General features: G+C 40.0%; 2 protein-coding genes and 1 long non-coding RNA gene across 12 annotated transcripts in view; 2 read left to right on the forward strand and 1 right to left on the reverse strand.

The window, feature by feature from the left end:
• LOC129823976 (ATP-dependent 6-phosphofructokinase, platelet type-like) overlaps positions 1–3,518 on the reverse strand; it is a 36,818-nt gene extending 33,300 nt beyond the window's left edge. For 4 of the 10 annotated variants that reach the window (XM_055883173.1, XM_055883176.1, XM_055883174.1 and 1 more), the window contains exon 1: positions 3,219–3,514. In XM_055883173.1, coding sequence (XP_055739148.1) covers positions 3,219–3,312 — 94 coding nt within the window. In that variant the 5' untranslated portion in view covers positions 3,313–3,514. Of the gene's footprint in view, positions 1–3,218 lie in introns of all 10 variants that reach the window. The other 6 variants (XM_055883171.1, XM_055883166.1, XM_055883167.1 and 3 more) reach the window with 5 other exon arrangements.
• A 319-nt stretch (positions 3,519–3,837) lies between these two features.
• LOC129824533 (uncharacterized) lies at positions 3,838–6,474 on the forward strand. Its single transcript, XR_008754760.1, has 2 exons — positions 3,838–4,350; positions 6,016–6,474. It is a non-coding gene; the product is annotated as an uncharacterized LOC129824533 (long non-coding RNA).
• A 6,326-nt stretch (positions 6,475–12,800) lies between these two features.
• LOC129823977 (double-stranded RNA-specific editase B2-like) overlaps positions 12,801–13,160 on the forward strand; it is a 37,371-nt gene continuing 37,011 nt past the window's right edge. The window contains exon 1 of the mRNA XM_055883177.1: positions 12,801–13,121. Coding sequence (XP_055739152.1) covers positions 13,022–13,121 — 100 coding nt within the window. The 5' untranslated portion in view covers positions 12,801–13,021. The remainder of the gene's footprint in view (positions 13,122–13,160) is intronic.

Consider the following 13,160-nt stretch of genomic DNA (forward strand, 5'->3'; position numbering starts at 1 on the left):
TACAGTAGGCTATTGTTGCAAATGTACTACAGTATCATAAATTCAGTGGAAATCTCAGCCTACTGTAGTCTGCCAATAAGATAGTCCATGTAAAGAGAGTACAATATTATTAGTGAATGACAGCCAGGGCCAGGCATGGAACAATGAAGGGCTGAGTCACACTTATTACTACCACAGTCCTTTACTGAGATGTCAGTTGTGTTTCCACATTATAGTGACGCATAGAGGTAGCCAAATGTCTCAACTCTGTGAGATGTAGGCTACATTTCGTAGTTGAGAAACCCAGGGGAAAACTCCGCTACTTGCTGCGCCTCACGTAGGTCTACCCTACTCTCATCCCCATCCTCCTCTTCATGTGCTTGTCTGCCGATTAGTCATGCCATGCGCGCTACAATAGTCAAGATGTGTTTTAATTGGCAGCCACCTCTCCTTGTGTCCCATGATAAGGTGCACTGTGGTTGTGTCCCAAATGGCACCATATTCCCTGTAAAGTGCACCAATTCTTATCAGAGCCCTATGGGCCCTGGTCAAAAGTAGTACGCTATATTGGTAATTTGGGACACAGCCCCCCGCCACTTCCTGCCAGGCTGGCACAAATGTTAACCTTATCCTCAGAGGTTTTAATGCACAGGGAACTTTATAATGATAGTCACATTGAAATAGGCTGATATAAAATTAAATACATTACAATATTGATAGGCTAGTATGCAGTGGCAACCCATCATTCAGGGCAGGTGTGGCAGAGCCCCAAAAAATGTCTGTTTTGCATGCTATTGTGGCATTAATACGTGCTAATATCAGATAGCAAACAATGTAAAAAAATAAAAATAATAATCATTAAGTTAATAAAGCCGCACACAAACATGGTCTGTTTTTTGCTTTCTTGAGTAAGGCAGCTCCAAAATGAAGGTGTTTCAGCCTAGCTCAGTGCTTTCTGTGGTGAAAGCACTGAGCCAGCGGAAAATACGGAGCGTAGGGGTTAGTAATGTTCACTTGTTGCGCCGTGATTGGCTAAGTGTTCTGTCATTCACGGGGACACTACGCCACATCAAAATCTACGGAGAGAACTCTAAAATTCGAACCCCTTTGGTGCTGACATACAGTTACATTAGAAGTGCCCATCAAAGGCTCAAGGTCATTGACCACAGATAAAATTACATCAAATCACGTTATATCTACTGTAGCTTTGATTGGACTGATCATGTCAACATCAAACTTTCAAAATCTTAGCTAGCAAGCTAGACAAGCAGTCATCCTCATGAATCAAGTCAACAATCTACTGGCAAATCCTTTTCATATGAAGATAAACTATAGATAAAACGTATCGGTGCTCATCGGCCATTGAACATAAACATTACACAACAACAATGAGAGGCTTCGAAGGAATCAGTGGCTAACTGCAAGCATTGCTAAGCAATCACTAGCCTGCTATTCAGTGGAGTGGGTGTGTTGTCCAAGTCTGGGTTTAAGGGTCTCTTTTCCAAGCTTAAAAGGATACAAATGCACATGCAAGAGAAATGGGAACGCTGGAAAAAAACTAGCTCGGACTGGGAAAATATATTTTGAACGATTATCCAACTCGGATGTCAGGAACTCTGGCTTCTTTCTAGAGCTCCGACCTGAAGATCACTGACGTCATGAATCGGCCTTGTTTTTTTCTGAGTTCCCAGTTGTCTTGAAAGCAACATAAATCCAGAAAATGCCAGACTTTGATGACAAAATTTTCCCACAAGAAGAACCGCCGTGCCACCTTCCTGTTCAAGTGAGCACAGCACAACAAGATGAGTCCAAAAATATATTGTATGCTGCTACATAAATTATGTAATATGTCAGGGAGATATGTATACTGTAGCTAAGAAAGTAATACTAAGTATGTTGTGTAATAAGCTATTAGTAGCCCATGTGGCTCACCCTATTCATTTGGTCCCTTTCCCCCTCATAACCTAGCCTACTGTTCTTACTTGGTGGTGCACATGTAGCCTATACCCTGTTTTAGAGAAATGTAATCATTGAATATTTTAAGAGCTTTCATTGTCTGATTATATGCCCCCTTCATTTATCCCACGGTTCTGTCTTGGTGTACAGGGAAAATACTGTAAGAATGGCCCATGAACTTAATTCTATTAATGTACATTTCAAAAGTGCTGAACAAATAGTTCTATTGACTACGTCCGTCCTAGCTCGCTCATTAATGTCTTAATCGAAATGACAAATCGCCTCTTATCCGCTTGTCGTCCCCTTATGCTATAGTTTGTACATCTCAATTGTTAGTAGAAACCACATTTGTTTAAGCAAGTCAGCTATATCAGCTGTTTTTTTTAAGGCAGTAAATGAGGCAGAATTAACTGTTTAGCTGCCAGACAAGGCTCCTCTGATAGCCAGGTGTAGCAGTGGTAAGGATTCACTCCATGATACTGAAAAGAAAGCTCTGCTGTTGGGACAGCTTTATGTAGGCCCTAACAGTTTGTGGGCACCGTTTGTCACGGTTATAGTGCAATTAATGTATTGTTTAGTGTTGTGTTGTGGCTTTGCTGGCATGGATCCCAATTTTCTGTTGTTGTTGAGTTTGCCCCACCAAGATTTACATGCTAAAATCGCAACTGCTAATATGCACATATGCTTAGCTCTCTGCAATTGGCATGTTGAGTTTAACATCCAAGGCGTGCGCCTGCAGACGTGATGACATATCTGCGCCATAGGTTATCAACGAATGGAATTCCGCAATGCAGGCTTCAGTGTCGAATAGTGCTATCCGGGATTCTTGGGACGTCCACACTCTTACCCTAACCCTAACCTTAACCATAAATACCCCTTACCGGATAGCACCGACCCTTCAGTATGATACACTTTTTTGCTCCGTGTTTTTGTTGATTACAATAATGCATCATATCCCTTTTCCAATTGTGTGACAATTCTAACCAAAAATAGCCTACCAATTGCCTACATACTCCACAAATAATGTTATTATGAATTTTTATTTCATGTTGAACAGCTTTTTTGGGTCAATACTCAACTAGCCTACATTATCTTTTGAATAATTAAGTCAAACATATGAGAACAAAATACTGAGTTCCTTTAGGCTAAACACAATGACAGCACTTTTAATACTGATAATAATTCGACACTTTGTTTCCCTTTTAGTATCGTAATGATTACACAATTCCAGCGTTTGTTACAGTATCACTCTAATCCACTTGTAGCCTAACAGTAACTGATACCTTGAGCATCTCCTCCGCTTGTCAGAACGCCGATGGATTTTCCAGCACCGGAAAGATTCTCAAAGAATTTCTTGGTGTCCTGCCGCTTCGCCATGGCTCTTCTATCCTTCACAAGATTATATACGAAAAGTCTTATTTGTTGTTGGTATGTAGGTTTTTCAATTAAATAGGTGTCGATATTTGAGAGACCGACTGTAAATGAATGCAGTGGTTAACGCCCCCTTCCTTTCCCTGTTTCGCTGACTCGCTTCTGACAGTCACTGATGGCACCAGTGAGGTCACGGCTAGATGGGATACAGTTTGTGTCAAATTAACGTCGAAAGTATTATTATTATTTTATTTTTTGGGGGGGGGGGGTTAGCTAACCTTAACCTAATTATCATAAACTGATAAGTTAATTATCTTAACTTGCTGCTTAAACAAAATCTGTTCTATTCTGATATAAACTGTATCCCATCTAGTCAAAACCCAGCGGAGAACCTATAAAGTGATCCTCTTGTAATTAATTGACAGCGGTGTCATCCAATAGAATGCTGCATCACGTATATTCCTCCAACTATTCTGACCAATTGGGCCGGTAGAAATTACTAGCGCGACAACGACGAGGTAGGGACAACGACGAGGTAGGGACTAGGAACAGTTAAACAGGGAGCAATGAAGAAGCTGGCATTTCACTATTTTTTATTTTATTTTTTATAAATCTGTCCATAGGCATAGTTGAGTTTTAACCTCAAAGTGAATTCACTATGTAATGAAATATAGTCTCTAATATTGTCTGATTATAACTAGTTTGTCCTGCATCACTCCTTCAGCCTAGACCTACTGCATCATATTACATAACAGGCCACAGCCCCATCATGAGCAAGAAACCAAGATGGCATCTCAGAGACTCAGACTATCCGCTGTCATACTAATAATGATGTCACTAATGGTCACATAGCCCCCACCAAGCTTGTTACCATCCAGGCATCCTTATTTTCAGATTTCGTCCAGACTGAAATGATACTACTCTGGAGAGGGGTGGCTATAGAATGTTTATGTGAAGAATCAATTGCTTGGCCAGAAAAGAGAGAGGGGCACACCTACTGGTAGAAAGGACCTGGATGATGAAGAACAGACACAAGGATAATATGTCAGTAGCATGCAATATTCTTCTGCCCCACACCACATTACCTAATTGGTTATATTTACACAGGCAGCCCAATGTTGACACTTTTTCCACTAATTGGTATTTTGACCAATCATATCAGATCTTTTCACATCAACTCTTTTTCAGAGCTGATCTTACTGGTAAAAATACCAATTAGTGAGTAAGTTCACATTGGGCTGCCTGTGTGAACACAGCCATACTGACACCAAGCTATTGTCTGCCTAAATGTTATATTATTCCTGGAAAGCCTCTCCTTACAAAGCCCTAAAATATTAATGAAAGTCCAGGTGGGGTAGTAGTAGAGCCTTTCGTGTGTATGTTATACTCTGAGTCAATATGACAAGCAGTGATGCAGAACTTCTAAATATAGAGTAGCCTTGGGTCAGGCTGGTGCTGGGGGTGATGGAGAGGGAGAGGAGGGGGGAGAACCCACACCGCTCTTGGAATGCCATTGTTTGATATTGCACATACAGCACCGAGCAGTTTTGGTCCTGCATGTCACAATGAGCAGTCTCTTGTTGACAGGCTTAACTGGCCAGGAGTTAGTGCTCACCCAAGATTAGGTTCTGGGTGCTACTCATAAATACTCATATTGAGTAAACATCTCCTTTGTTTTAATGGCCTCTCGCAGGTTGGTTGTTCAGTGTTGGTTATTTAACCCTGTCGAAAAGGGCAAGCAAAGTAGGCGTGAAAGTCCTCTAAACACTGGGTCTGAAATAATTTGACCAGCGTTGGTGTGATACTGATAGATTTAATAAATAAATCAGCATATTGTCAAAAAATGTAAGAAAAAAAGGCATCACTGTTTTCCTCAATTTTACTGTTTTTCTTAATGTGCACATGAAGGACCAAATTCATTACTTTTGTCATAGAATTCCAGTCCAGGTTTGTTTGATGACGCATTTTTTAAATTTGCATCTGTTTTTTTACTGTCAGTAAAGAGAGACATCTAGTGGCATATTGCATCTCTGCAGGCTGTTGTGGCCTTTTATTAATGCACTCTGCTTTCCAACCAGAAAGGGGAGCTCAACCCCCAAAAAATGATTCTAAAATTTGACTTCGGAAAACTATGAGTGGCTTATCTTTTGTTGCTAGGACCAGGTTTGGGTAGGTAACTTTCTAAATGTAATCCGTTACAGTTGCTAGTTGCCTGTCCAAAATTATAATGTTATGTCATTTTTGGATTACCCAAACTCAGTAACGTAATCTGATTACTTTCGGTTACTTTTGGATGACTTTCTCCTTGAGGCATTAGAAGAAGACCAAAAAAAATCCAACACATTTGGTGTGTCATCATAGTGGTCTCTGACTTGTGGTCAGACTCGCTTAGGTGGAACAAATTTAAACTTGTGCCTTTTTTCAATGCTGAATTCAATGTCATTGAGAAATCAGAAAGGTGTCATAATGGGTTTTTTTCTTCTCAAAAACATTCTTTCTGAATTTTAAAGTAATCCAGGGAGTAATCAATTTTTTATTTTATTTTTGTATTTGTAATCTGATTACAATGTTTTTGTTACATGTAATCTGTCACGCCCTGATCTGTTTCACCTGTCCTTGTGCTTGTCTCCACCCCTCTCCATGTGCCGCCCATTTTCCCCATTTTCTCCTGGGTACTTATACCGGTGTTCTCTGTTTGTCTGTTACCAGTTTGTTTTGTTTCGTCAAGTCTACCAGCGGTTTTCCCCTCGGTTCCTGTCTATTGATTGTTCCTGTTTTTCACGGTTTTTACCTTTTCTGCCTGCCCTGAGCCTGCCTGACGTCCTGAACCTTTGCCCCGCTACTCTGGATACCGACCTCTGCCTGCCCTGAGCCTGCCTGACGTCCTGAACCTTTGCCCCACTACTCTGGATACCGACCTCTGCCTGACCTGACCCTGCCTGCCGTCCTGTACCTTTGTCCCACTACTCTGGATTATCAACCTCTGCCTGCCTTGACCTGTCTTTTGCCTGCCCCTGTTGCTGTAATAAACATTGTTTCATTTGGGTCTTACCTGAAACGTGATAGTAATCAGTTACTCCCCAACCCTGGCTGGGACAGTAGGATTTATCTGGAAAAACAACAAAAAACTTAGCCAGGACCCACAAATAAAAACATTTTTCTGTCCGATTTTGTATCTGTGCCTGCATCTTATTTTCTTCAGGTTAAAGATGAGACAGACTGACTCTTTCTAGAACCAGCTTCTCATAATCATGCAATCTTGCATCAACACACCCCATTTGGTGAGGCACAGGCAAACAACATCTCACATGCAGACTAAACATGAGATATTCAGTGACATGTATTCCCTATTTATATAGGTAGTTGTCTGGAAATGTTGCATCTAGAGGATGATCTTTCTCCTATAATCAACATAAAGTTGTCCTGTTTAAATGTAAAATTATTGGTGCTGATCATTCCAAGCTGAGGATCATATTCATTAGTGCACATTGTTGCAAAACATTTTGCATAGAAAACAAGCTTTTCTTATTGGATAAATTCAAGTAGGTGCCTCACAGTTTTGGCTCAATTGCTGCCATTTAGTTCCTAGTGAATTACAACCCAAGCCACACATTCAAAGTTTACAAAAGTCAAGTTGCTCAAGTACAAAATGCCTAAATTTGCACATTTAGATTAATCTGGATTGTGTCTGCATAAATCAGACAGTTTATGGTCCACTTCTGCTCTAAGGATGTATTATTATTCAGAGCATGAAGGACTTTTTTTCTCATCAGGTCAAGTGGTCAGGAAAAACTCAGGGCCAAACCTATCAACTATAATTTTGATATATTGTTTTTAGACAGCTGTAAATTATTTTTTGTAAAACACATGAAATTAAATAAATATTTGATAATGCAATAACAGAACATAAGAAATACTACATAACTGTACACATCTGATCATCATGGGTTAGTAATAGAGACAGAGATACAGTAAGGAGTTTAGGAGATATGAAATGATACCTCACACTGCTAGAATTAAACTGCCAGTAAATATTTAATCAGCAATTTGATATGACTTTCAAATATTCAGGAAATGTAATCAAGCTAATCACAATCTTGACTCCGTGTCTTAATGAAAGATCCTAGTATGGAATTTTCAATCAAGCATGACATGATTAGTTGACTAGTGGCTCATAGATACAAAAAAACACCCTTTGACAACCGTCTACATCCAAAATATGAGGAACAAGGTCAAAATCAAATTCTGACAACTGTAGTAGGTTACATATGAAAAAAGGTTAGAGTCAGGCTTCATGCCAAATGCTGCATTTAACTAAATAGAAAGCATTTTACCTTCACATTTCCACTCTGATGCCAAATCTGGTTGAAACAAACTAAGAGAGAATAGAGAGCCAAACATTATAGGGTAAACATCTCTTTAAAGAGAAGCATTTTCCTCATATCTTGGAGGAAGAGACACTTCCATTGGAATTGGGTCAGATCTATATTCTCTAATCTGCTTGGCCTCAGGAGAGCGTATGCAAGATGTTGTACCCCATTTGGCTGAGCGGCCCATGGGCTCATTGTGAGAGCAGCTCATTCCCCCTGCCTATCCTCTGGGGTCTCAGCCACTGGTTGGAGCATGTGTTCTCTGTTCCTTATGAGGCACGATGAGGCTTGCCTCTGATGCCAAAACAATGCTGATATCTCATATTGAATTCAATCTGAACTGAGGGGAAGAGAGGTCACATCACTAGCTATGTCCCAAATGGTACCCTATTTCCTACCTAGGAAATATAGGGAATAGGGTGCAATTTGGGAGCATCCTGGCAGTTACAACAAGGTGTAATTCCATAGGTTGTCTAATACAAAATCTGGGTAACACTTTATTTTAAGGTACACATATTAGTCACTAATTTGTAGTTTATAAGTATGTATACAGCATATCTGTGGCCACTCATGTGTGTCTCTCTCCTGCAGTCCTGTTGGCATAAACATGAGGTTGGTTTGTTGTCATAAACTCTTGTGATTCAAACTGAAACAATACAAATGTAAACTTCTGCAATGTTACTGTTACCATTCAGTGGATCAACCTGCCATTATGTTCATGTTTGTGCATCCCCCATTTTATTCAAACCACACACAGAACCTTAACTAATAATGCAATCTTGAGAACTCTCTCATGTGGCCCTTTTTCATGTGGCCCTCTCATGTGGCCCTTTGGCTGATATCTGCAGGCATGTCACTGCTTGAGCTATTGTATGTGTCCCAATTGGCACCCTATTCCCTACGTAGTGCATTCCTTTTACAAGGGCTTATACGGAGTAGGGTGCCATTTAGGACACAGATATAAACAACAGCTAAAATAATCATTATGGCGTGGAGAAAAATACTTGTGCCTCTCTTACGGTCTGTGTCCATGTGGAATAATTTCAGTATACAAGGATAAGTCCCAACTTTGGGATGGAAATGGAGGGACAGGGTGAGATGAGACATGGGTTGCATCACAAATGGTACCCTTTTCCTATATAGTGCACTACTTTTGACCACTTCAGAGTGAAGTGTCAAAAATAGTGCACTAAATATGGCATAGGGTGAGATTTGTGACTCAGTATCTAAAGGAACTGTGGGGTACAGACCACAGGAGGCTGCTGAGGGGAGAACGGCTCATAATAATGTCCAGAACAGAGCAAATGGAATGGCAAACACCTGGAAACCATGTGTTTGATTTATTTGTTACCATTCCACTCATTCTGCTCCAGTCCTTACCACAATCCTGTTCTCCCCAATTAAGGTGCTACCAATCTCCTGTGGTAGAGACTAAAAACACACAAAGGCAGTGAGGTGAAATGTTATCTGGAAAAAGGGTTCCAAGGGGCCCAACAACAAACCCCCAGGCACATAGCCAGAGGCAGAGATAAAGGAGGAGGTTACAGTATCAAACTAATCCTCTCGAGGAGGCTTATAGTTATAGTCAGCACCCAAACAACCTGAACCTGCATCTCTCCTCTCCATACAGCTGGAACTGAAACAAATATGATAGCCACAATTAGAAAGATATTGATATGGTATTGTTATATCCCTGTGTACAAAGTGTGCCATAATTGGAACAATAATTGGGATATGATTTATGATCATTATCATTCTGAGGACAATAATGGTATGTGACTGGCAGGGATTAAACACCTGTTAATTAAAAGTAAAGTTTGAATGGTATTTATTGGGAGGATTATTCAAAATAGGTATTATGACACAAATGACATGAGTTTGAGGATTGCATGAACCACCTTCAAACATGCGTCCACTGAAAAGTGATTGCTTCAGCATTCTTCATGGATGTGGTTTTTTAAAGCTGCGGATAAATGATAGCAGGTAATGGTTCCACCATTACGATAATGACTGTTTGCAATGCATGATTCAGGCAGGAAAGCAAATATGATTGCCTTAAGCCTGAGTTTCCATGACCGGAAGAGGGGCTAAACTTTGAAACTATCAATGAAAACAGTTGCCTATTTACATGTCATGTGTTAATTCATTTGAATGGATGGTCACTTGATTGTTGTAAGAGAAAATAATAGTCATGACTCTTTTGACATTTCGGGCATATAAAGACAATACACTCAGGGTTGTGTAGGTTACTTTCTAAATGTAATTCGTTACAGTTACTAGTTACTGTACCTGTCCAAAATTATAATCTGTAACGTAATTTTTGGATTACCCAAACTCATTAACGTAATCTGATTACATTCAGTTACTTTTAGATTCCTTTCCCCTTAAGAGGCATTAGAAGAAGACAAAGATGAATGTTACCAATTGAACCACATCTATTGCAGGATAAATCAATGTTAAAGTTTACATAGCTGACCATATATGGATGTTACATTTTACTTTATGGGTTGGTTATGTAGGCTTCTTCTAACCCATTGCTTTCTACTACATATAATAATACGATTCAATTATATCTTTACATTAAAACCCAAAGTCTATCAGAATTTCAGTCATTCCAATATATGCTATACCCCTTGATCTTCAAGAAAAAGACTTGGAAATATGGAAGTATAGATTAGCCAAATTGTTTTACCTGAGCATAATCCCAAAACTAAGGACTTATTAGCCAGCACAACTCTGTTGTTTATGATTTGATTGGGCTCATTAATTAGAGTTGGAAAAATATATGCTGCGCTCATGGAATGGCATGCTTTGACCACTACTGAAAAGTGCTATTTACATGTGAAAAAGGAATGCCATATGCTGCATTGCCTATTCTTTTACTTTTTGTTGGTGACACTTTGACATCTTGATAATATGCAGCTGTTTAAATAGACAGAGCTATGGATGCAACAACTGACCATCCATGATATCTAAATTATTGTTTTAACCATGTTATGAGGCTATACAGTGTTTGATTACATGTACAATGTTTACAAACATTGGAGTAAAACAAGCTTATATTTTTGGGGTCTCATGAGGCATTTATAAGTTATATTCTTCAAGAATCAATGGAAAAGTGTTAAACAAATCAAAATATATTTTATATTTGAGATTCTTTAAATAGCCACCCTTGGCATTCTCTCAACCAGCTTCATGAGGTAGTCACCTGGAATGCATTTCAATTAACAGGTGTGCCTTCTTAAAAGTACATTTGTGGAATTCATTTTCTTCTTAATGCGTTTGAGCCAATCAGTTGTGTTGTGACAAGGTAGAAGACCAAGTCCATATTATGGCAAGAACAGCCCCAAAAAATGCTTCACAGTGTTCAAGTAACAGACACATCTCAACATCAACTGTTCAGAGGAGACAGTGTGAATCTGGCCGTCATGGTCGAATTGCTGCAAATAACCCACTACTAAAGGACACCAATAATAAGAAGAGACTTGCTTGGGCCAAGAAACACAAGCATTGGGCATTAGACCTGTGAAATGTGTCCTTTGGTCTAGAGTCCAAATTTGAGATTTTTGGTTCAAACCTTTGTGTCTTTGTGAGACGCGTGTGGGTGAACAGATGCTCTCTGCATGTGTATTTCCCACCGTAAAGCATGGAGGAGGAGGTGTTATGGTGTGGGGGTGCTTTGCTGGTGACACTGTCTGTGATTGATTTAGAATTCAAGGCACACTTAACCAGCATGGCTACCACAGCATTCTGCAGCAATACACCATCCCATCTGGTTTGAGCTTAGTGGGACTATTATTTGTTTTTCAACAAGACAGTGACCAAACTCTCTCCAGGCTGTGTAATTTACCAAGAAGGAGAGTGATGAAGTGCTGCATTAGATGACGTGGCCTCCACAATCAGCCGACCTCAACCAAATTGAGATGGTTTTGGATGAGTTGGACCGAAGAGTGAAGGAAAAGCAGCCAACAAGTGCTCAGCATATGTGGGAACTCCTTTAAGACTGTTGGAAAAGCTTTCCATGTGAAGCTGGTTGAGAGAATGCCAAGAGTGTGCAAAGCTGTCATCAAGGCAAAGGGTGGCTATTTGAATTTTTAAGTCCAAAATGGATGTAGCAAGTACATATTGCCCCTATAATCTATCAAAAGTGTGCGAGTTTAAACATGTGTCTATTAGGTCTATGGATTAAAACTATTTATCAGCATGAATTAGATTGAGCAATAATAAAAGCCCCACTTTTATTCCATAGGCTGTGATCCCGCAATGTGCAGCTGTTGCAAGAGCCATTTTTCACTGGCTGTCCACTGGTTTCAAAAACATTGATTGATAGGCAGCTTCAACCATTATTGGGTTCAAATACACATTTAGATTTGTGAACAGCCATCCATAACAACCACAATCTGTAAGGCGCAAATAGCTAAATGGGAGAGCAGCAGTGTGATTCACATCAATGCGCTATGTAGATATCAATAATAAGTGATATCCGTATCGCCGTAGACCACACCACTGCTGTCATCCTTACCTCCAAGCGTCTATTCAAGTTGGATCATCTTTGGATGCCGACAGCAGTCGTAACATTGGAAGACATAGCATGGACTGTAGCCTACAAAAGCTTATTCCTGCTCTTTTCCCGCGATCCATCAAACCCATTCTGTGTGTCATCATAGTGTTCTCTGATTTGTGGTCAGACTCCCTCAGGTGCAACAAACTTAAACGTGCATTTTTTTCAATGCTGATTTGCATGTCATATTTTTTTGCAAACCTCCTTTCTGAATTTAAAAGTAATCCTCGAAGTAATCATCTAGTTTTTCAAAAGTATCTGTAATCTGATTACAATATTTTTGCTGGTAATGTACCGGATTACAGCTACTGTTTTTTTGTAATCCATTACTCTACTCCGTTACTCCCCAACCCTGAATACACTTGCGCTATCCTGAGGATATGTGCAATTGCGCATATTCCCCCCCAAAAACAGCATAAATGTGTTGCGTTCTTGCACATAAAACTATGTTTAATGCATATTGTTGTTCATTTTGAACAGGGGAACAAAGCACACATCACTTCGCATTAGAGCAAAATACAGTGCTAAACCCTTCGAGCGTGTGCTGGTTCTCCTATCCAGTCTAAATGATGTCACTTTATAAAAAGGCTGTCACAGCAAGAATGTAGGTGGCCCCCCAAAACAGCAGCAGGGAGATAACGGCGGTAAAACTCACACATATCACTACCGCGCTTCAGTGAAATAGTCCGGTACTTTACTTGGAAAGTCTCCGCTTCTCATTTCACCAGTTCTCAACAAGGGAAAAGCCTTCCACGGCCACTGTAGGAGTTTATTCTTGTGCCTCATGGCTGCGGTTCTTGGAAACAGCACCCGAACTGTGGGAACTTCAGATTGTGAGCTGAGAAGCCAGTTCAAAAGGAGAAGGAGGAGGTCGACAAGAAAAGGTCAGTAGACAAATTATGAGTTGTTGCAAGGAGTTGAAT

Source organism: Salvelinus fontinalis, chromosome 26, assembly GCF_029448725.1.
Source record: "Salvelinus fontinalis isolate EN_2023a chromosome 26, ASM2944872v1, whole genome shotgun sequence".
NCBI classification, from domain to species: Eukaryota; Metazoa; Chordata; class Actinopteri; order Salmoniformes; family Salmonidae; genus Salvelinus; species Salvelinus fontinalis.